General features: G+C 44.9%; 1 protein-coding gene across 1 annotated transcript; it reads right to left on the reverse strand.

Annotated features, from left to right (window-relative positions):
• Positions 1-3344: 3344 nt before the first annotated feature.
• LOC307099052 (uncharacterized protein C4orf51) lies at positions 3345-23635 on the reverse strand (the record flags this gene model as incomplete). Its single annotated transcript, XM_079770261.1, has 6 exons — positions 3345-3947; positions 8491-8567; positions 9282-9339; positions 10238-10296; positions 19900-19976; positions 23403-23635. 6 exons carry the CDS (start codon positions 23633-23635, stop codon positions 3849-3851), a joined length of 603 nt encoding a protein of 200 aa, XP_079626387.1. The 3' UTR covers positions 3345-3848.
• Positions 23636-24000: the final 365 nt, after the last annotated feature.

Here is a 24000-nt window from a genome sequence, read left to right on the forward strand (position 1 = left end):
CGGTGACAGATCTGAGATCCTGTCCAGAGAAAGCTCCCCAAAAGCAAAGTTTCATAAATGCCCATCTGCACTCGTCACTCAGGGCTGTGCCCATCACCTGTCAAAACCCCTCATGCCCAGCTGAGTGGCCTCACCTGCGACACACAGGCCCAACCAAACCACCTTAGTGTATAAATGCTATAATAACAGCCACCATTCCCGGTCTAATTGCCTCCAAACTCGTCCACCGCTCGTGCAGTGCTTGTTCAAGCGCCTGCGCCTTGTCATTAGGGTTCAAATCCTCCCCAGACCGTAAGCTTGGCTTTTTGCTGGTTTGGGGCGTTAAGAGGGCTAAGAGGGGGTTAGGGGAGGAGAAGACTAAATATAGCAACTATTTGCAGGCATAATCACTCCATAAACATGCTTCAGTGGGACAGAGTGTAGGGCCAACCCAGATGACGGGTGTCACTCACCCGAGTGTCCCAGCATAAATAAAACTGAATGAGCCCATTCTCCTGCAGAACCGGAGTGACGCCTGTTTGCACTATAAATATTTATGAAGTCATGGTCCTTAAAAGACTTTATTTTTCCAGGTAAGTAGACTTTAATGAAAAAGTGAGCAGAGCTCTTCCTGCAATTACGGAATAAGTCACTGTAGCTTTTCAATGGGCAGTCCCGGGGAAGGAAAAGAGGGAAAGAAGAAAAGAAATAAGGCCTTGTGTCTGTGCGGCTGCTGCTGGAGATCTCATTTGCACCAGTCAAGGTTCATTCTCATTCAGAAAGTGACAGCCTTCTCTGGGGTGGCAGAAGCCAGAGGCCCAGTCAGCCCAGGCCTGTGTAATGAAGAGGCACAAACAGATCCTTGTCCCCCAAGTGCAGACCCCTCCCACCACCTCTGCCGGCCCAGACGGTCTCCTTAGCGCTCCCAGCTCTCTCAGCCCGTCTCTTAGTAACAGAAAAAATGTGCACCTCACCCCATTACTCTGCTCATTTGAAAAGAATTCTCAGAATGTGAGGAAGTGTGCCTGGATGTTTATGTAAAGTCCACCACTCCTGTTCCTAGTTACCCCTCCTGATTGCATTAGCGATGGCACCTTCAGAATCCCCGCCAGAGTCCGACCCACTTTTCCTGCACTCCTCACCACGCACCCCTGCAAAGAGCAAACACCTCGGGACCTCAGCAGCACCGCCACACTCCCCTCCTCCAAGGCACTGTGACAATCCTGCCACCTGGAGCTCGCAAGCCATTGTCTCCACAGCAATACAGGCTGCCTTTCATGTCCCTTTGCAGCTTACATGTGATTCATCATCTCTTAAATGCACCAAAAACCCTTGCCCAAGTCCATCAGGCCTGTTTCTTTCCCAGGGATGGCCTTCTGCCCAGGCTCCCTTCCCCTCCAAACCTCAGGGTGGCCCCTGCTACGTCAGGCTGAACTGGCCCCATCGGGAAACGTTGATGATCCTTTGGCTCTAGCCTCCGGGAAGTCTTGTTCCACAAGGAACAGAGTCTCTGGTTTTGCGAAATGAGTCACAGGCTGCCCCGACCAACCTATCTGGGGAGGCCAGGCTACCATGTATGGTCTGTGCTCCGTGCCACCCACCTCTCCGTGTAAGTCAGAGTTCTTTGCCAGGGCAGCCTGAGTCATAAAACTCAGCACATTCCTTAGGCGTTGGATAGTCTTTCCTTGTTATTACTCTGCTTTTGTTTTATGCAGCACCTGGTTTCATTTTAAAATCCCAAATAAAATCTCATGGTCAGGGCTCCAGTGGGGTGGGGGATAGGAAGGAAAGAAAGGGCGAGAAGGGAGGAAAGCCCAGGTGAGGAGGGGAAGGAAGAAAAGGCTGTAACTCCCCAAACAGGCAAGACCCAGAGCAGGACCGGGAGGGAACTACAGGGTGAAGGGAGAGAGAGAGAGAGAGAGAGAGAGAGAGAGAGAGAGAGAGAGAGGATGAGCTGCAGCTGAAGTGAGTGTGATCAAAATCCTTTTGGCTGCATTTGATGAAACACTGATGTCTAGGTCGCCTTCCCAAATTAGGCTGCAGTTCTGAGTGAGTACTTCACTCATAAGCTATGGGACCTCCCTTAAGCCCCACAATTTCAGTCTCCTCAAGAAATGAGCAGACTCATTTTGGTAAATTTTAAGGAACTTTCCAGTTACAACACTCTATCGTTCTATGAACCTGCCTGTTCCCTTTTTTTCTTGGACCACAAGACCCAAATCAAGTGTAAAGGAATATTTTCCCACAAGCTAACATTTGTGTGTTTTTTTTTTTTTTTTTTTTTGTTTTTTTTTATCTTTGGGTGGGTGAGGGTATAAGTAAATGGGGACAGCAGGGTTGACCCAGCCATACAAATGTTACTGCTCAAAATGAATTTCTGTGGCCAGGTTATTTTGTAAAATCATCTGCAAAGATGTTAACATAGATTTTTTAGAATTTAAACAGAATTCTAATAAGCGATGCCTTGCATACAATTAAAAAATACTGAATGAATGAATAATAACCATTAACACGGAGAACTAATTTTCTTGGAGTAGTAAAGCATATTAATTACAGGTAAGACCGGGATCACTAGGGACAGGACTGAAACAGAGGCCTGAGAGCCTCTGACCCAGCTGCCAGGGCACAAATCCTGGAGGTTCTGAGGGGCTCCGAGGGCTGCATTTTCAGAGCAGGGTTTGGCGAGCTTAATGGAAACCATACGAAGGGACCCGGGAATGAGGCCAGATGGCTGGCCAGGAATGTATTTTGCCTAACCTGGGCTAAAGAACAAAAGTAACCACTAGCAGGTTTTGTTGTTGTTTTGTTTTGTTGGGGGGGGGGGGGTGGTGTGACTTAATTATCGTTTCAATTCAACATCAGTCATAAGGAGGACAGGACGGTCTTGGGAACCAGGAGTAAGTGAAGCAGCAGCAGAGAGCGGCTGGGGCGGGGAGGCAGAAGGGGCAGGAGGGGCCTACTTTCCTGATCACACGTGGTCCCGCCTCTCCTCCCAGGGCAGCAGCATCTGGGGCCGTGCTGCCCCGGACAGCAGCGGGGTCCCCCCGCGCGCGCACAGGGTCTCCGAGTCTCCGAGCCAGCCCCCCGCCCCCCAGCGCGCTGAGCACGGGTGGGAGCGGATCGGATCTTGGGGGGCTTCCAGGGGAAGAAGGGCTGTAGAGGGAGGAGGAGAATCGTGGAGGGAGGAGGAGGAGGACCTACTGGGAAGTGGAGAGGCGAACCCAGGGGAGGAGGGTGGAGAGGAAGACCCAGGCGAGGGGCGGAGCCGTGGATGGGGCGGGCCGTGGGCTGGGCTTTAGGGGAGCAGGGCCCCTGCAGAGAGAGCCGGGGGGCGTGAAAGGCCCCCCACTCTCCCGGACCCGAAGCTCCCGCTCCCGCCTGGACTTGGGTCGCCCCCGCCTGCCCGACGACGGCCGGAGCCAATTTGCTTCTGGCGGCGCCTGGCTTGGAGGACAATGTGCCCGCGGAAGGCTGCGGGGCGTGGGGCCTCCGCTCTGAATACAAACGCGCCTTTCTCACGCCCCTGTGCCCGCCCGGGCGCCCCGGTGGCAGGGTGGGCTCTTTGACGCCGGAGTCTACAGGGTAGGGGCCCCAACACTATTTCTGTGATTCTTTGCAGAGACGCGGGGTGCCAACATTTATATTAAAGGAAACTTTAATAATAATGGTAACGATAACATGTGTCCCCTCTTCCAATAAAAGAGAAGGGAAAAAATGAGGGATGAAGGCGTTGGAAGCCCAGGGAAGGGTGCAAGACAGGCAGCCCGCCAAGGTCCAGGTGGTGCAAGGCCCGCTCATACCTCCCAGTCTGTAATTAGGCAAACTCCCGGGCGTGCGGCTTTGTGGCTTTGTTTTCCGACTCAGCGAAATTACCATAACGGTCCTCCCAGGCTGTAAACGTAGTATTGATCAGCATCCGAGTCCTCAGACGATTCAGGCTTGCTGGACGAATTACGCGGTTGCCGTGGCTGTTGAAAAATGGCCCGGTTGTCAGCACGCGCCCAACCGCAAAGGTTACTTTTTGCACAGAATTGGGAGTGAAATGGCCAGGCATCATTCAGGAGTGGGAGTTGGGGTTGTTCCTGCTCTTTCTTCCAGCTCCTTTAACCTTCCCAAGTCATCTGTCCCGTCTCTGGGTGAGGCCAGTTCAATAAGAGGAAAAGAGGAAAGAAAACCAGGCAAGAAGTCCTGGAACCACTAAACCCAACCGCCCACTGCTCCCTACCGCCCCTTAACCATCCTGCAGCGGCAAGATTCTTGCCTGTCTTCCCTCCATCCTTTGGTCTGGGCATTGCTGGGTGGGATGGGCTTCTCTGCTTTCACTTTTACATCATGAACTTCTTGAAGATTGGGCCCAGAAATGGAAATATTTAGAAGCTGCCTATCAAAGGCATTAGACACCAAGCAAATACTTTTTAAAATGAGAATGCTGTTAAAGATGGTTGAAAATTTCATTCAATCCCTATTTGTAGCTGATGCAAGAATATGTACATTTTATATCTCAAAGCTGTTTTCCTCCCCCAAAACACAGCATCTATTTAAAAATCATAATTTTCCCTTATCTAGTAAGTAAGAAGTCCTGATTTATTTTTTGGCCAGAACTGTAGGCAGTCACTGGCCAGTGGGGCTCAATTGGTTAGATGTCACCCCATGCACTGAGGGGTTGCTGGTTGGATTCCTGGTTGGGGCACATGTCCTGGGTTTTGGGCTCCATCCCTGATCCCTAGTGCAGGGTGTGCAGGAGCCGCTGATCAGTGTTTCTCTCTTTCTCCCTCTTCCTTCCTCTCTCTCTTAAAAAAAAAAAAATCAATAAAATTTGGAAAAAACACTATAGGCCCAATGTTTCCCGAAGAAGTCCCTCATATGAATTGTGGGGTGTGTCTGTGTGTGTGTGTGTGTGTGTGCGTGCGTGCTTTTAGTTTGCTGTTGCATCATAAAAACAAGAGCAGGATGTAATGTCACTAATTTGTCAGGAATTGTGGATTTTGAAGAGGCTACTGTGATATAGAGAATTCGCTTTAGGGGAGGGGGTCGGGGAAGCAACTCAAAGAGAAGGCAACTGTTGCCCAGAGCAGCTGCGGGCGCTGGCAGTGGAATTGCTTGGCCCGGGTACAACTCCATGCAGCAAGAGGGATTTATTTATTTAACAATAGTTAATGATTCTCCCAAGCAACTCCCAGGGGGCCAGCGAGCAGTAACTATACTTTCAGGAAATCATCTACCCTTCCTCGAGGCATGTACCAACGCTACAGCAAAGGGAGGTCCCTGACTGCCATACACTGTAATGTTCAGTGGACTGCCCAGCATTAAATGCCCCCAAATAACTCCTTCCACAGCTGGCCACCTTGCTGCCTTCCCATGCTTGAAATGCTCCAGAGGAAAGTTACCAGGGCCAACCGCAGAAAAATCAAGAAAAATGCATTATATCTGGAAGACCACCATTAATAAGCCTGGGAACCGAGGAGGGCCATCCACCCCCTGTCCCATTATCTAAATTCATCAGATTAGCAAGTTGGTGCCCATAGATAGCACTTTCCAAAGTGATATCTCTATAGAACTGGTGGTTCTTGCCGAAACTGGTTTGGCTCAGTGGATAGAGCGTCGGTCTGCGGACTGAAAGGTCCCGGGTTCGATTCCAGTCAAGGGCATGTACATTGGTTGGGGCACATCCCTGATAGGGGGTGTGCAGGAGGCAGCTGGTCGATGTTTCTCTCTCATCAATGTTTCTAGCTCTCTATCCCTCTTCCTTCCTCTCTGTAAAAAACCAATAAAATATATTTTTAAAAAAAGAACTGGTGGTTCTTGAATAACACTTTATTTTAATGGTTAGGTTTTCTTTTTTCTAATTCACATAACTAGCATACCAAACCCAGAGTATTGCGACTACAGGATGGAACAAAAGTAGGTTTACAGTTATGAGTATGCAAAACACAGTTTATTCTTATAGTATTATTTATTAACTAGAGGCCCAGTGCATCAAAATTCATGCACTGGAGGGGGGCGGTCCCTCAGCCTGGCCTGCCCCCTCTTACAATGCAGGAGCCCTCAGGGGCGGGAGGTGACCCAGCGATCAGGGGAGGGCAGCGCCCCATCACACCTCTGCTGCTGCCACTGCCAGCCACGCAAGCCTCAGCCGGCCCTGGTTACCTGAGCCTTGGGTGGCCCTGGGCAGCTGGGCAGCTGCCATCTGAGGCTTGCCTGCACCTCAGGCCGGCCCTGGGCGTCTGGGCAGCTGCCATCCAAGGCTTGCCTGCGCCTTGGGCTGGCCCTGGGTGGCTAGGGGACTAAGGGGACTGGGGGATTCTGAAGGAAGGCGTGCAGAGCCCGCCTGGGGCCGTGCCTGGTCTTAATGCACACCTGCCGCCCTGGTGGGGCTAAGGGGACTGGGCACTGCCATCTTGGGGCTGTGGGCACTGCCATTTTTGAGGGCGGGGCAGTCAATTAGCATATTCCCTCCTTATTGGCTGTGGGCACTGCCATCTTTGAGGGTGGGGCAGTCAATTAGCATATTCCCTCTTTATTATATAGGAATTACTGTATTATTTTCCATATGAACACCTATCAATCTACTTTTGCCCCATCCTGTATAATTACTTAGAATAAGGATGAGTTGTTGTTGTTTCAAGTTAATTTAGAGAAACCTTAATAGCCAAAAGCAATAGGACAGCAAAAGCAGTTATAATGTTTATATTAAATGAGGTGAAGTCAGTAGGGTACTTGCAGAAAACCGTTTTTATTCTTTCAACTCATTCTCTAAGAGGTTCTGCCAGAACTCTAAGACATAAGAAGAGTTCCATTTTTAACATACTGTTAAAAATTACTGGATAAAAATCCTAGAAGAAGCCATAGGCAGCAAAATAGCAGACATTTGTCGTAGCAATGTCTTTACCGATACAGCTCCTAGGGCAATGGAAACTAAGGAGAAAATAAACAAATGGGACTACATCAACATAAAAAGCTTTTGCACAGCGAAAGAAGTCATAAACAAAACAACAAGAAAGCCCACTGCATTGGAGAACATACTAGTATTTGCCAATGTTATCTCCGATAAGGGTTTAATCTCCAAAATTTATAGGGAATGCATACAACTTAACAAAAGAAAGATAAGCAATCCAATCAAAAAATGGGCAAAGGACCTAAATAGACCCTTTTCGAAAGAAGACATACAGAAGGCCGAGAGACATATGAAAACATGCTCAAAGTCACTAATTATCCGAAAGGTGCAAATCAAAATGACAATGCGATACCATCTCACACCTGTCAGAATGGCTACCATCAACAAATTAACAACTGACAAGTGCTGGCGAGGATGCAGAGAAAAAGGAACCCTCGTGCACTGCTGGTGGGAATGCAGACTGGTGCAGCCACAATGAAAAACAGTATGGTGTTTCCTCAGAAAACTAAAAATGGAACTCCCATTTGACCCAGTGATCCCACTCCTAGGAATATATCCCAAGGAAACAGAAATACCAATCAGAAAGGATATATGCACCCCTATGTTCATAGCAGCACAATTTATAATAGCTAAGATTTGGAAACAGCCTAAGTGCCCATCAGCAGATGAGTGGATTAGAAAATTGTGGTACATCTACACAATGGAATATTACGCTGCTATAAAAAAGAAGGAACTCTTACCATTTGCAACAGCATGGATGGACATGGAGAGCATTATGCTAAGTGAAATAAGCCAGTCAGAGAAAGATAAGTATCACATGATCTCACTCATTTGTGGAATATAATGAACAACATAAATGGATGAACAAAAACAGATCCAGAGTCATAGAAGCATCAAACAGACTGTCCAACTATGAGGGAAGGTGGGGGTTGAGGGGGTAAGAGATCAACCAAAGGACTTGTATGCATGCATACCAATATTGAGCATAACCAATAGACACAGATGGGGAGCGGTAAGGGCACATGCTGGGGGGAGGGGGCGGCCGGGGAGAGGTCAATGGGAGAAAAAGGAGACTTAAGTAAAACTTTAAACGATAAAGTATTTAAATTAAATTTAAATTTAAAAAATTACTGGGCTTTGAGAAAGTCTGATCAGGCAAGACGGAGCAGCCCCTGCTCTGGAGGGCCATGTCAGGGGGCGTGGGGACAGTAGATGCCGGAGCCAGAGCAGCCACGTGAAGAGAGTGTGCCCAGGACGCTAGGCACCCAGGTGGGTCCCCGGAGGGGAGGACAGTCTGACAACTTAATGCCTTGTTCGCAAGAGGCAGGACCCAGCCAATCACAGGTGGAAATCTGGACAGTACAAGAGAAACTCCAATCTCCTTTGCAGCTTGCTTCCCACTGGAGAGCTGGAGACGAGAAATGTTCACAGTGCTTTAAGGCAGACCACTTCTCAGAACAGTCTCATGCCTGTGTCATTTGAATGTAAATTAGGGATTCCCTTCACTCCAATGCTAAACACACACACACTAACACCCGCACCGACACACCAACAGGCACACCCACTGGCACTACCCTGGGGATCCACTGTTGCGTGAGAGGTAAAAAGATTCTTACACATCTCAGCAGGAAGTCTGTCCTTCGGTGATTGGCCTTCACCAGGTTCTCGGGTGCTGGTTTTTTCGTTCTCACATCTAGCGTGGAGACACAGACAGCCAGGGGGTAAGTGCTTGTGGCAAACAGAAGCTCCAAGGGTATGAACAAATGAAGTTTACTGACTTTTCTGAACCTTTTTAAATCAATTGTTCCAAATCCTTCCCTACATTCTACCACACCCCCACCTCTGCCACCACCACCACCTTCTCATGTTTGCTCTTTTCCAGAGCTGTGCTGGCACGTCTCTGGGAGTTCTCCCTCCATTTCTGCATCCTCTTATTGACAGGAGAGGGACAATGAAGTTACACGTGGTGACAGGAGGGAGGAGGCAGAAATGCAAAAGACCTTAAGCAGCCTCAGACTCAGAAAGGGATGAAAAAATATCAGATGAAGATCATAATTAAAATAAAGGCAGCCTGGCCAGCGTGGCTCAGTGGTTGAGCATCGACCTACAAACCAGGAGGTCACGGTTTGATTCCTGGTCAGGATACGTTGCCCAAGTTGTGGGCTTGATCCCAGTGTGGGGCGTGCAGGAGGCAGCCGATCAATGATTCTCTCTCATCATTGATGTTTCTAACTCTCCCTCTTCTTTCCTCTCTGAAATCAATAAAAAAACATTTTTTTTAAAAAAATAAAGAATTTTTAAAAAAGAATTGGTGAATCTTGGCAAAATGTACATGAAAGTATATTTAAAAAATAATAAAATAAAGGTGGGACATGGCTATAATGTGATGGTTTATGGTAGGACTTACATGATTTTTCATAATTTGGAAGCACTGGAGAAAGATCACGAAACAGAATCTGGTGTGCCTGTGAAGAAGAGAGATAAAAATAAATTAGCAATCACTTTCCCAACCATAGAAATGTAACAAAAGTCCTTTTCCATTGTCCTCCCCATTCAAAAGGCCCTTTGGTACTGTTGCCAAAAGCCATTATAACAACAGACACTAACAGTAAAAGGGAAAGACAAAATTGGGGAAATTATTTATAAAATAGGATTGGCAGAGGAGTCCTATCCCAATATGCAAATAGCTTATACAAATCAATATAAGAAGAGCTAAACATCCTAATAGGAAAATGGGCAGAGGAAATGAATACCATCAATGCTTACTATTCATGGATTTCATATTTGCGAGTTTGCCTGCTCATTAAAATGTATTTGTAACCCCAAGTTAATACTCCAGCACTTTTGAGGTCTTTCAAGGACATGCACAGAGGGGCAAACAATTTGAGTCACTTGACACGCACCTTCTCAGTCAAGGTCGGACAACAGGACACATGTTCCCCTCTTGCTGCAGCTCTCATGCTGTAAACAAGTGTTCTTGTTGGGATCTATTTAGTGCCCTATTTTCTAAATTTTTATGCTTTTTGTTCTTGATTTATTTGTTTAAACTGCCCCCCACTCAGTGCTGTCTAGTGTCCTCAGCACAAGGCGGCTGTGATGTGCCTTACAGAGAAAATACGTGTTATATAATCTTCACTTAGGCATGAATTATAGTCCTGTTGGCTGTAAGTTTGTCAATGAATCAACAATATATATTCAATAAGGTGTCTTTGCACAGAAACACACATAAAACAAATTTACGTATTGCTCAGTTAATGAAAATGTTGTGAGCAGAGGCTCATGGGAACCTGACCCTGCATTTCCCCTAGGAGCAATGGTGTGCCATCAGTTAAGTAAACCATCATTGAGGAATGTTGGACTTACCACTCTGTGCTTGACATCAAGTGGATTTTTAAAGGAACTGGTTATATGAGGGAATAGTCCTGCATGCAAACAAAGAGGAAAAACCAGGCTTAAACCCAGTGTTCGAACATAAAATTTCCTACACTCCCAAGTGGGCTATACCAACAAGTTGTACACACATCACTTATTTCCTTTTAGAATCTGACCAACAGAAAAGTAAGAGTCGGGTAAGATGAAATTGTGACTAAGAGTTAATTCATAGTAAACATTCTGGAGCTTTTGGTGGGAGGGGTGTAAAACATTTTTGAATAATACACATTTCTTTTAATTTTTAAATTTATTTATTGTATTTGTGTGACAGAGAGAGAGAGCGAGAGAGAAAGAGAGAGATTTGTTGTTCCACTTATTCATGCATTCACTGGTTGATTCTTATATGTGCCCTGAGCTGGATCAAACCCACAACCTTGATGTTATTGGGATGATGCTCCAACCAACTGAGCTACTCAGCCAGGGTGGTATGGTACACATTTCAATTTTATTTTAAAACTAGAGGCCTGGTGCATGAAAATTCATGCACTGGAGGGGGGGGGTCTCTCAGCCTGGCCTGCCCCCTCTCACAGTCCAGGAGCCCACAGGGGCAGGAGGCAACCCGGTGATCAGGGGAAGGCAACGCCCCCATCACACCTCTGCTGCTGCCACTGCCGGCAGTGCAAGCCTTGGACGGCCCTGGTTACCTGAGCCTCGGGTGGCCCTGGGCAGCTGGGCAGCTGCCATCTGAGGCTTGCCTGCACCTTGGACCAGCCCTGGGCGGCTGGGGGGCTGAGGGCAGGCCCGGCCACACCGTGTGCCTGCCGCCACATTCTCCGCCCCCTGCAGGGCTGAAAGGACTGGAGGATTCTGGTGGGGCTGAGGGGACTGGACGCTGCAGTCTTGTGGCTATGGGTGCCGCCATATTTGTGATGGCATGATGGCGTGATGATCAATTTGCATATTCCCTCTTTATTAGATGGGATGAAAGTGGTACTGATAACAGCTAAGGAGACATTGAAATTATGAGATTATAATAAAAAATGTTATCAGAATAATTCCGTTTTACATGCCCTTTGGCTTTCTCTATGACGTTTTCCTGATGGGATCCTATGATTAGGTCTCTCTCTTAAGTGATCTGTGCCTCTGGACTGAAAACTAGTGTTTGTTTTTCTCTCCCCTCTTAGGTGGAACTGGATAATTAGAGTGGGCTGGAGGTGGGTATTCCCCTTCCCTGGGTCAGTTATGCTGGGATAGTACCCTGGCAGATTAAGTTCTGGCTGCCTAGTTTCTCCTGAGGGAAGACCTCATTAAGAACAGTGTCTGAAATATTTCAAAATGACTTCTTTTCCCCTCCCTCTGCTGGAAACACAAAGGCGATTTTTCTCTGATGTTTACTCTAGGATCCCGGTCAAGTTCCTGGAAGTAAATCTTACAATACTATAGGGACTCCCCTCTGCCTGGGTCCCCCTGGAGTTTTTAACTCCCAGGCTTGTCCACGTTGAGCCTCCAGCAGTTTGTCAATTACAGTTCTGACATTCCCGCCCTGGCTGGTAGCTGGTGAGTCTCCTGTGGCTCCTGTCTGTCTCTCCAATTTTGGACACAGTGGTTTGCCCAGGGTCCACCCTTCTCTTAATGGTCTGAGAAGAGTTGCTAATTTTTCAGTCTGCTCAGCTTGGTACTTGTTATCAGGATGGAGCGATGATTTCCAAGCTCCTTACATTCAGGACCACAGGTTGGGGTAAAGATTTCTCTGCCCGGAACATTCTTCTATGATATGCAGCTTAAACTCTTAGAATCAGAGGGAACCGAGACCATGCTAAAATTCTAGGGCTATCAAATTTTCTCAAGGTCTAAAGCAGCTCTGGTGTATATTTTAACCCTGGCAGATTAAGTTCCTAGTTGGTGTATATAACTTATATACCATAAAATACACCCATTTTAAGTGTACGGTTCAATGATTTTGAGTAAATATGTCAAGTTATGCAACTATCACCATAATACCATAAACTAGTAGTAGAACATTTTCATTATCCCAATAAGATCCCTCATACCCCTTTATGGCCTAATCTCCTTTACTCTCTCCAGTCCCAGGAAACCACTCACCCACTTTCTTTCTGTATAGATTTGCCTTTATTGGACACTTCATATCAATGGAATCATACATCATGTGGTCTTTCATGTCTGGCTTCTTTTACTCATCATGTTTTTGAGGCCCATCCACATTGCAGCTTTTTAGCATGTTATTCCTTTTTATTGAAGAGTGGTATTCCATTGTATGAATAGACCATATTTTGTTACCCACTTATCAAGTTGATGGACATAAGGGTTATTTCCAATTTGGACTATTATGGATCATGCTGCAATGAACATTCATGTGGTAAGTCTTTGTATAGACAGATGTTTTCATTTTTCTTGGATAAAAGAAAGTAAATACCTAGGTGTGGAAATGTTGGATCCTATGGTAAATTTGTTTCACTTTTAAAGAAAATGTCAAGTGTTTCCCAAAATGGCTGTACTATTTTACATCCCCACAGCCTAATGAATGAAGGTTCCAGTTTCTCCATAGCCTCATCAACACTTGTTAGTGTCTTTGTGATAAGAATCATTCTTATGGATGTGAAGAGGTATCTCATTGCAGTTTTAATTTGCATTTCCCTAATGACTAATCATGTTGATTTCTCTCAAAATTCTAATTTGATTAAAACAAATAAACACTGATAAAAACAAACAAACGGGGGTGTGTGGGGGGGTTGTTGGCATAATATGATGGGGCCTGGTCATTAGGGTTGGGTCAAGGGAACGGAATAGCACTTGTCAAATACTCATTGTGATTTGTGCTATTTTACACTGATGCTTTTTAAAACAAGATACCTTCAGCTAAAGTCAAATAAAGAGCCCAACAATTATTTAGCTAAATTCAAGAAAGACCCACCTATAGTGAAAGCAGGTGGACAAGAAGTTTATATTGCACAATTAGCTCTGATTATCCCATTGGTCATGAATCCTTAGCCTTTCAAAGCTCTGTTAACCTTTATAAATCCTATCATCCTGCCAGAGGCTTTAACTAGTTCTTTGTCACCTTCTGTTAAAAAGTTATGTGAGATAATCATTAGTTAGTAAATGAAATTACAATATAATATTAGAGCTTTCCAGAGAGTAATATTGAGGCATTTGGTAGGTTATGGAGGAGAGAGAGGCATTAGATTTTTTGCTAAACCTTTGCATGTGGGATTTACACATTTATGTCCATCTTTTGGCCAAACACGGTCATTTTTCTAACTGAGCTAGAAATGTCTCTCATTTTCTCTGTCTGTTTATGAAGAGGAAGGAACACCAGCAAGCTCACATATGTTCAAGTATGGTTAGCTAATGATTTTTTTTTTTTCCTTGTGAGTGCACAGTTGACAAAATAGAGCCCACAGTGCAACTTGACCTTGGCAGTTCCAGCTAACCTTTTCAATAAGGATATTTAATGTTATCCCAGTTTGCTAGTGTGTATCCACCTCCCTGCTTCCACTTCCTCGTCTTAAAACTGTAACCAAACTGGGCGATTTTGTGGATAAAAACAAGAGTGTTAGTAACTGCCAACATAGTCCACCTTTATGTACTAGGCCCTTCAATACATTAGGCCCTGAGGGGATGCTACATGTATTTGGTTTTTTAAAGAAAGTTATCAGGAAAGCAAGTGTGATTTGGTGACCATGGCTCTTCCAGAATCGGAGAAGCTCAAGTCTGGAAGTATTCTTCTAGATTTTCTAACCAGTCAGTCCACCTACTGGGTGTCTGTCACAGTACAGCTCTTAGCTGTATTTGAGATTCTGTTTCTGTTTCACAGATTGGGGATAATATAACCTCCTACCTACCCATATCTGAGTTCCTTGAAATTTTGAGTTTCTTGAAATGGAGCCTCATGAACACAGAACATAATGCTGGAAAGCGAAGACAAACTATTCTTATCTTTCTGAGTATGTGGTCTTACATTGTACGTACACAAAAGAGGAGACTTTAGATCAAAGATTAACAACAATTAACCTAGAGTCCATGGTCACCCGGAGGGATCCAAGGTGTGTGCTTTGTTGGCTTGCACACTGTCCTTATAGATATTTTTCTGAAGGTAAGGGCCCAGAGCTTTGATCCAATTTTTTAAACTGCCTTAAAACCAGGAGGTGCCTTAAACAGGGAGCTGCTAACCACTGGGATAGATGACACAAGATGACACAGAAAATCCTCTCGGATAGATTTCAAAGAATAAGGCATTTAATGATCTGTGTATTAGGGTTTTTTAAAAGTTTTCTGTCAATATGGAGTGGAGTTTCTTAAGGGTGATAACAGTATTATTGTTCTGTAAGAGAACATGCTTACTCTTAGGAGGCACACGCTGGAGTATTTGAAGGACATACTGTTTTGATGTCTGTAATTTACTCCCAATAGTTCAGCAAAGAAGTCTATACAAGCATCAATAGAGAGAGACTGAGATAAAACTCCATATAAACAAATGTGGCAAAATGCTCACAACTGGTAAATCTAGGTGAGAGTAGGTGAATACTGTTTGTACTACTCCTTCAACTTCCCTATGGGTTAAAAAAAAAAAATTTTAAGTTGTGAGTAAAAGAATAAGACATCCATTCATCGGCCTTAATTTCACCATGACGGGTAAAGAAGGGGTGCTATTATATTTTATAGATGGCTAAAGCAAGGCAGGAAAAGGTTAGGAAGACCGGCCAGCAACATCCCAATTACATGGGAGCATCACCAAGGACAGACCTAAAACAATGCTTTGCCTTCTCTTCCTCTTCTCCCCACCTCACCCCAGCCAGCCCCGTAGGCAGACCCGGGGCTTGCTCACACAAGCCCACTGAAGTCACGGTGCTGTCCACTACAGCGCTCCCTCCAAGTTCCCGGGCAAGGGGGCATATGTAATACTTTCTACAATAAGAATTTTTTTAAAAAGATGCTCATCTTCGGTTATAAAAGATAGGGCAAAACTAAATTATTTTTTAAAAAGGAGAAAGTTCACATGCTAAGCACACGCAGCCACCTCCTAGTGGAAGTGATGCTTGAACAGTAAAGCGCACATGGTAACAGATGGCATCTGGTGACCTTCTTAACAACAGGCTCGGCTGCCAGTGGCCCCTTGTGTCCAATCTCTGCAGGGGATTTGGAAACGGCTGCCTTAGACTTGAATATTTTCTGGCAAACACATTTAACCATTTATTAGATGGTTTCCTAATTCAAAATAGAGATTGCAAAACCAAGTTCCCAACCCCTGAGAGGGAGGTTGTTATTCCTGGGTTGGGGGGGTGGGGGGGTCGCTTCTGGAATTCTCCGGAGCCTGCTGGCAGTCACCCAGCATATCTGTCATTTTAACGGGGTGAGGACCTCAGTCCCAGGCTAACTGCTTATCAGGCTTTCTAGATTTACTGGTCGCCAATGGGAGCTTTTATTTTTTCTGTAGTTTAAAAGAAATATATGCACTTCCCACAGCAAGGCAGGCAAATTAGTCAGAAAACAAACTAAAGCCAGCATCCGCAGGTCCCTCTGCTGTGACAGCCCCCGCACCAGCAGTGAATGTGGGAACCCCGGGGCGAGTGGGGCTTGTTCTAAGTCACCTTGTTCCCTCGCTGCATGCCCTGGCCGGCCACCACGCTTGTCAGTAGGAGGGAGGGGTGGAGGGGGAGGGATGAGGACACGTTCCGGTGAGGGCACCGGCCCATCGGGCCTTCCTCGTCCACAACCATCCCACAGGGGCAGCTTTCCTCGGTGAGCCGTGGAAGGCAAACCAGTGTGGCCCTGGGAACAGACAGTGAAGACACACATGCCGAAGCCCGAAGAGTTCTCTCTGCCCTCACCGGAGTGGACTGGGAAGGCCTGGACCAGAGGGAGGTGGTACAGTCAGTGCCCAGCAGGCAACAGGTGTGGGAGGTGGCGGAGAAAGGGCAAGAACGTCCCTGTCCCCGGGCATATGGTGGGCGTGGGAAGTGTGGAGCCTCAGGGGAGAAACAACTCAGCTGACAGAGGCAGGACTGTGTGGAGTCACACACACACACACACACACACACACACACACACAGATGGATGACAGCGAGGTTTCTGTTTGGGGGGAAGCGTCCATTCGGGGTCTCCCCTGGTCTCTGCGGGGGAGGTGAGTCTTCCCTGGTGGCCCCACTTTTAGGCTTCGTTTTCAAGTTATTAAAAGAAGCCACTGAAACTGGAACAGAGTGAGCAAAAGGGAGGAAAAGCACAACATGAGCCTGGGAAGACAGGCAGGTCACATTCCTGAAAGGCCTTGCTGAGGAATAAGGGTTGATGGCAAGTGCAACAGGAAACAGAAGCCGCATCGACGTGTTCAGGCTTTAAGATTCCCCTGTGTGAAGGCATGATTTCTGGGGTAGTCTGGAGAGCTCTTTTTGCTTTGAGAAGTCTTTCAAGGTTTGGAGAAGGCTCCACAGAGAAATAAAAAGTGGGGATAAAGGAAGGGAAGGAAAGGGATGTTAGAAATGGACACAAACGCTCTTGAAGTAACATGACAAACCATATCGATGCTGCCTCCTAGAATCTTATTTGGTTCTCGTCCATATTCTCCTGTCACTGTCATCCTTGTAAACGGGTATATGCCAAGAAAACAGTTCCAGGGAGCTGCTTCAGACCCTTGGAATGTGTTCCCTGTAGTCAGGGACTCTCCCAAGGAGATCTTACACATATTGTCATACGATTGAAAACCTCTTCCCTGGCACATACTACATCTCCTGGACCAGCAAGAATAAAAGAGGCCCGTGTAGCCTTTTGCAAGGGAAAACTGGGCTCGTCTGAGAGGGGTGCAGGCGTGGGACACAGGGATAGCGCTAAGAACAAGAGAAGAGACAGGGACGGCCAGTGAGTGCTGCCCAGCTCCGCCACAGCCTGCATGGAGCCACGCTCTTCATAAATTGCTTCTGCTGGAGAGAAGCTTTGGAAGTGAACACAACTTGCTAGAATCCATTTTTGCAGAGTGTAAATGGAAAGTTGAATGGTTTATCAATTTCTGTTTGTTGTACCACAGTTTTACGACACTTGGCTTTTATAGTTATTAGCTATTGCTTCATTCTTCTCTGAATATAAGAGATGAGCATATGCTGGGGCCATAGGAGGGGGAAACCACAAACAAATTAAAGAATTGGAAAGAAATTGATGGAATGCAAAAGGAAAGCCACCTTCATGTAGGCAGAACAAATACTACTAATTGGCTGGAAGGCAGTTGTGAGAAGGAATTTGAGAACTTTTTGCTAAGATAACCTCGAGAATCAAACATAAGCCCTGCCCATCTGATTTGCATATCTATTTGAATAGATACATTTCTACAAAGGGATCATCAACAGACCACTTTCCACCAGTGGTTAGCAGATTTATAAAGTTGGCCTGTATTGATAATTTGACCCTTGGCTTCATGCTTTAACTCCTTTCATTAGATTCAAGTTGATCACCCAAACATTAAACAATGAAAATGGAAAAGAAGGACAAGGAGCCCAGCCAGTGTGGCTCAGTGGTTGAGCATTGACCTATGAACCAGGAGGTCATGGTTAGGTTCCTGGTCAGGGCACATGCCTGGGTTGTAGGCTCAGCCCTCAGTAGTCGGCGTGCAGAGGCAACCAATCAATGATTCTCTCTCATCATTGATGTTTCTATCTCTCTCTCCCTTTCCCTTCTTCTCTGAAATCAATAAAAATGTTTTTTTAAAAAAGAAAGAAAACAAACAAAAGAAGCACAAGAAATTATCTTTTGGCCAAATGACATAATTCTGCCTTGATACACGGTCACCTCTTAATGAAATGAGTACAGTAAGTCATCACTTAACTCTGTGGATATAGGTTCTGAACCTTTAAGTGAAATGATGTATAACAAAACCAATTTTGCTGAAGGCTGATTCATATAAGCAAGAGTAAGTTCCTACAGCATCTCATCAACGTTATAAGGAAACGACATTGACCGAAACATTATTTCAGGACCTGCTATAGCTATCATTTAAATTAAAATGACCATTTGAAGAGAGTGAAAAAAGTGGTATGGGAGAAATCTATTAAGAAGTCATCATTATGAATATATACACTTATGTCATTTCCTCCTACCAACACTTCACCATAAAAACGGGAGAGGAGAGGAAAACAAAGTCATACCTGTCATATAGTGGTAAATTATTGCTTTTGCTGCTCGTGTTACTACCCTTGAAATACTCCCCCTCCCCCCTCCCCCCACTGACTGTGAGACTGCTGGCTCTCAGTTCCCCCAGGGCTCAGGTGATCAGTGGGTTAATCAGAATTCTGAAGGGCACAAATAGAATATAAATGTAATAGGATTGTACTTGGCGCTACTCAGATCAGATGCGCTGTCACCTCAGCTTACAATGAATGATGTGACCGGGCTGTTTAATTTCCTGGACCCCGGCTCAGTCTTGTCTCTCAACGATGTAGTGTGTTTCAATTTTATGTTCATTACTGCAAAGGGGAGAAAGTAAGTCTTTCCTGATTTTAACAACTGCACAAATGGTTAGCTGTCCTGTCCTTTTTTTTTTTTCTTTTGCCTCAACAAACCACAGAGGAATGCATAAAACCCATCTCAAACATGCTAGTCCCATAAAGTCCAATTTCATTAGGAAAGCCAGCAGGACAATGATCATCCCAGGCAGCCGTTATAAACCTTTATCTCCATTACTTGAGAAAACCCCATAGGGCTGCAGGGTAGCTCTTTCCCTCTCACACCTCTCCCAACACACACATACCTCTTCAAGCTTTAACTACTACAGCGAAAAAGTATTTCCAGCAAATTTCCTAAAGTGCTACACAGTCCTCATTTGAAATGACATTAGTCTTATTAAACCTTCAAAGATTTAACCCTGAGAGATGGAAGTTATATGAGAAAAGCCTATTGTTTCTTCCTCAGAATCAATGTGTAGCAGGATGGCCAGCTGTTTCTTTGCGGTGTGTGTAGCTGGTGCCAGGGGGTGCTGCCCGGGGAGGAATCCGTTTCTGAACTCCTTGGCATCTAGGTGGAGCCCGGTGACTACTTCTCCCATTGGAATGTGAGTGTGAGAGATGCATGCCACTTCCACCTGCCAGCTAGAGACAAAGGACTCTGGGGTCCCAGGGGATGGAGGAACCCCAAGATGAATGAAGTCTGTACCCTTAAATCACCATGTGGAAGATCTGCCTGCAAAACCCCCACATTTGCCTTTAAATAAAGAAAAGAATATATTTTCTTGTTTTAGTCACTGGAATTTGGAGGTTTACCTATTATAGCAGCCAGCATTACCCTAATTTAACTAAAACAGGGTGGAGGTGGTTATAGATGAGCAAATATCATTTACTAGCTGGTGGTTTACAGCTTTGGTTTCTCTTTTCCGTTCTTGGATGCACCCAGGAAAGCTTGGATTACATTACCTAGAGCTCCATGCTCTGGCACAGTTACATTTGGGGACTATTTGGAGGAGGAAAAGGTTTCCCTAAAGTAACTGTCATTTTTAAGAGTGACAGACCCAGAGTAGAACACATTCGTTTTCCTTCTGAAGACACCTTGTCTGTCGTCGGCAAATGGAAACCACATGGACTCAAATCAAGAACCTAGACGTTACAATGAGAGCAGCCCTGCCCAAGGGTCTGCTCAGGCTGATGGGCTGCACCTACCTTTACCACCTGCAGTGTCTTGGGGATCAGCCCTGCAGAGTACGGGGCCGTAGGCAGAGGCCTTTGGCGATGACGTCCTGAAGAAAGCAAATAGAAGAAACAAGTTGTAAGTGTATGGATTTATAAGTCACAGCCTATGGACTGAAGAGGGATTTCCACTCATCTTTTCATTTAATTTCTGAAACTTTTGCTTCCTCTCATCCCCTTTCCACACTCCCACCCATAATCCTGCACACCCCTTAGGTCAACCCCAGTCTGACTTTTGTTACACAGGTTCACTGGTGCCTCATAATCAGAATTTCTAAAGGGAGTGGCTTGAAAATCATCATTTTCAACAAAATGGATCATTCTCATGATCAAACATGTGTAGGAACCATTATTCTCAAGAACTATCAAGGGGATGAGAGTGGTCAAGTTTCTATGCCAGCCGAAACCGGTTTGGCTCAGTGGAAAGAGCGTCGGCCTGCGGACTGAAGGGTCCCGGGTTCGATTCCGGTCAAGGGCATGTACCTTGGTTGCGGGCACATCCCCAGTAGGAGGTGTGCAGGAGGCAGCTGATCGATGTTTCTCTCTCATCGATGTTTCTAACTCTCTATCCTTCTCCCTTCCTCTCTGTAAAAAAATCAATTAAAAAAAAAAGTTTCTATGCCAAAAACCCTGCTGTTTTTACCAAAGTTTTGCAGATTTCCTTGAAAACACTCCTCAGGTTGTTGCACACCTTTGGTTAATTTTGAAAGAGATGATTTTGACAATATTTTTTTCCAGAGTTTTTCTGCTTTTATGGAGGATTACGTTCTGGAAGTCCTGTCCTTCACAAGTTATTATTATTATTATTATTATAAAATGAACATAACATAAAATTTACCATTTTAGCCACCTTTAAATGTACAATTTAGTGGCATTAAGCACATTCACAGTGCTGTGCAACCATTACTACTACCATCTCCAGAACTTTTTCATCATCCTCAACAGAAACTCTGTGCCCCTTGAATGATAATTTCCTGTTCCCTCCTTCCCAGCAGCCCCTGGTGACCTGTATTCTACTTTCTGTCTATATGCATTTGCCTCCTCCAGGTCCCTCCTACAAGTAGAATCATGCGATATTTGTCTTGTGTGTCTGGTTCTTTCAGTTAGCGTAATGTTCTTAAGGTTCTACAAACATGCATGTGTAGGGTTTTGTGCAGACAGAAATTTACAAATCAGGGAAGTAAATACCTAGGAGCATGACTGCCAGATCTTATAGTGCGACTGAGCTTAGTTTTGTGAGAAATTGCCACCCCTCTTCTATTTTTAACCAACGTCCCCATTCCTTTCCTTCAAAGCACACACGGCTTGTTTACCTGGTGGGTGCTCCCTCACCAGACTGCAAACTCCATGAAGACAGGGGCCATGGATGTTTTCATCACAGCCCCAGCCCCAGCCCCAGCCCCAGCATCTAGCCTAAAAGACCTTACACAAAAGTAGGATCTTAAAGAATATTTGATTAATGAATGAATAAATGAATAATTTAATAAATAAACAGAGCATCAAGGCCTAAAAATTGATCCTTGTGCCATGCTTTTGTCTTAGGAATTCCAAAAGGCAACTTTTCCCTTATTTTAACCTCGCCAGACAACTGGAATTGATACCAATATTCCATAGTAGCATAAGTTTTGTACCACACTCACCTCCACGCTCCCAAAAAGCAGGAGCTTTTTTTCCTGCATGGTTATGAATTTTACATATTTGCTGTTAAAACTGGTTCAGAACCAAATGACCACCTTTCCTCCTCTTGCACAATATGGGTATTCAATGTATGTGATGAAAAAAAGAAGTATTATGTTTTGTATACTTTAATATATTCTTGACCTGACATTTTAAATGATCAGTCACTTCATATTTTATTCAGTAATCCCCCTTGGACCATTTGATTTTATAGCAGTGTAAAAATGTCTCTTCACGGCCTTCCCAAATTTTAATCAAACAGCTTTTGCTCCTAACTTAAGACATTTGTCTTTGGATCTAAAATTAACCAAGAGAAAGATTTTAAAAAAAAAAGCGCAAATTTAAACTATAACCAGCACTTTCCAAATGAGCTGAATCTGCCCTCCATCTTCATTCATAACCCTTGCCGTGGCTTAGCCTGTAACAGAATAAGCAGCCATTCTGCAAAGGATATATTTACATTTCTGAGGTTCCAAAAAACAAGTAAACCTCGTGAGCTTGTGTCCTTTGTGGTTTGCAATGTCACAGGGCACCTTGGTTGGAATGATTCACATAATGATCACACTCTCAATAAGAAAGAAGTTCCAAGTTCTGGACATTTTCACCAGCTACTTCTGCATTTTTTCTATTTATTAACTATTTCTTTCCTACTCTGATACCAGCTTTCAAACTATCTACTTGGATACCAGCTTTCAAACTATTTATTTTCAGAGAGGACCCCAGCAGTACTAGAAAGATTCCCCGATCTGGCCAAGAGATGCCTTGAAATTCATAGAATTAGTCAAGGTGCTTCCCAAATTAATTGAAGTATCAACATACTTGAGAGCTATTAGAGATGCAGAGACTGTGGAATAAACCAGACAAGGACCCCAATCGGAAAGCATTTCTGAGACATCTGAGCTTTAAGCATTGTTTTGATCATTTGAAGAGCCCTGGACGACAATATAACTAATATTTATTAGGGGATTATTTGAGTGAGTCCTCACATCTCAAGTCAGAGCCAATAACCCAACTGATTTTTCAAATAGATTTCCAGAATTTGGACAAGATAGTTGACAATTAACACACAGAGGGACATCTTTCATCATGAGTCCTCGTGTTTTCCCACATCTCCATGTACGTTTCCTGCAGCTCTGATCACACTGGGGATTAAACACTCCTTTTCCTCTGCGCACCCTCCCTCCAGCAGGGTGGATTCCCCACTTTCCAGACCAGCTCAGCGGAAACCTGCTTCACTGAGGTCTTTCTCGCAACAGCCCCTCACTGATAGCATCTCCCTCCCATGTGCTGGTTACTTATCTCTGTGGTTTCAGTTACCATATTAAACTGAAAATACTTTTTTTTTTTTTTTTTGGTGGGCCTCAACATAGGGCTTGACTTATAGCAAACATTTGAAAACTGTGTTTTGGGCCCTCAACACGGCAATTATTGCCAGACATTAGCAAGTGGAGAGCAAAGGAGGATTAGTCAACTTTCTTCCTGCTCTGGGGGAATTTTTCAGCTAAAAGTGGTAAAACTAAGCACCTCTTTGCTGAGCAGAGAGCACCAAATACCTACCGTTTAATAAAATACTTATATTTTTATGTTTTCAAGAGTACACAGTTCTAATTTTACAAGCACTAAGCTGAAGACAATCATCATTTCAGCTGATAACTGACATTTAGGCTCTTCTTCCCACTGACACTGACAGCAGGAAAATACGCAGAAGTTTCTCCCGGGTTTACAATACCCTCTTTCTCTAATAGCATTCTTGTCTATTATAGTGACATATTCAGGTGCAAATTACAAAGAAATCTTACTGGCGACACTCAGGCCTCTGCTTTCCTGCTTCCAAACAAAATTGGCCGGTTGTGGATTTATCCAGTTCTTTCCTCCGGTAACTGCCCTTGTAGGTTGTCAGAGAAGAATCTGACCACCTCCTTTCATTCTGCCAAGATGCTCCAGCCTTGCGTCTGATCAGATCAAACTCCTGAGAAGTAAGAGGGCTAAAGGGCAGGAGAATTTGTGGAGTCAAGTAGAGAAAGTGCGACATGGCTATGGACGGCCTGCTCTGGGTGACTTTTCAAGCCCTCTGCATAATGAGGAGTTAATTTCCTTTTCGTGGCAAGAAGTAATGGACTGGGCTCATCAAAAGTTGCCAAGCAACAGATTCCACAGACACTCCTGCCCTCATGCCCCCCAATTTTAACTAGCAAATGTGTAAGTTATTTAACTTTCTGGCCTTTGTTCTTCCAAGCAGTATATATTGCTGCAAAGTATGGCAAGAAAGCAGGTGGCAGCCGCTTTTATAAATAGAACAGTAAATCTTAAAGATGGCGGTTTAAGAGGTGGGAACAAGAGATCAGAGGGCAGTGCCAAGCATTCATGTCTCCGAACGGCTCTGGAAGCAAACAGGAG

The sequence above is a fragment of the Cnephaeus nilssonii genome (genome assembly GCF_951640355.1).
Source record: "Cnephaeus nilssonii genome assembly, chromosome: 5".
NCBI lineage: Eukaryota > Metazoa > Chordata > Mammalia > Chiroptera > Vespertilionidae > Cnephaeus > Cnephaeus nilssonii.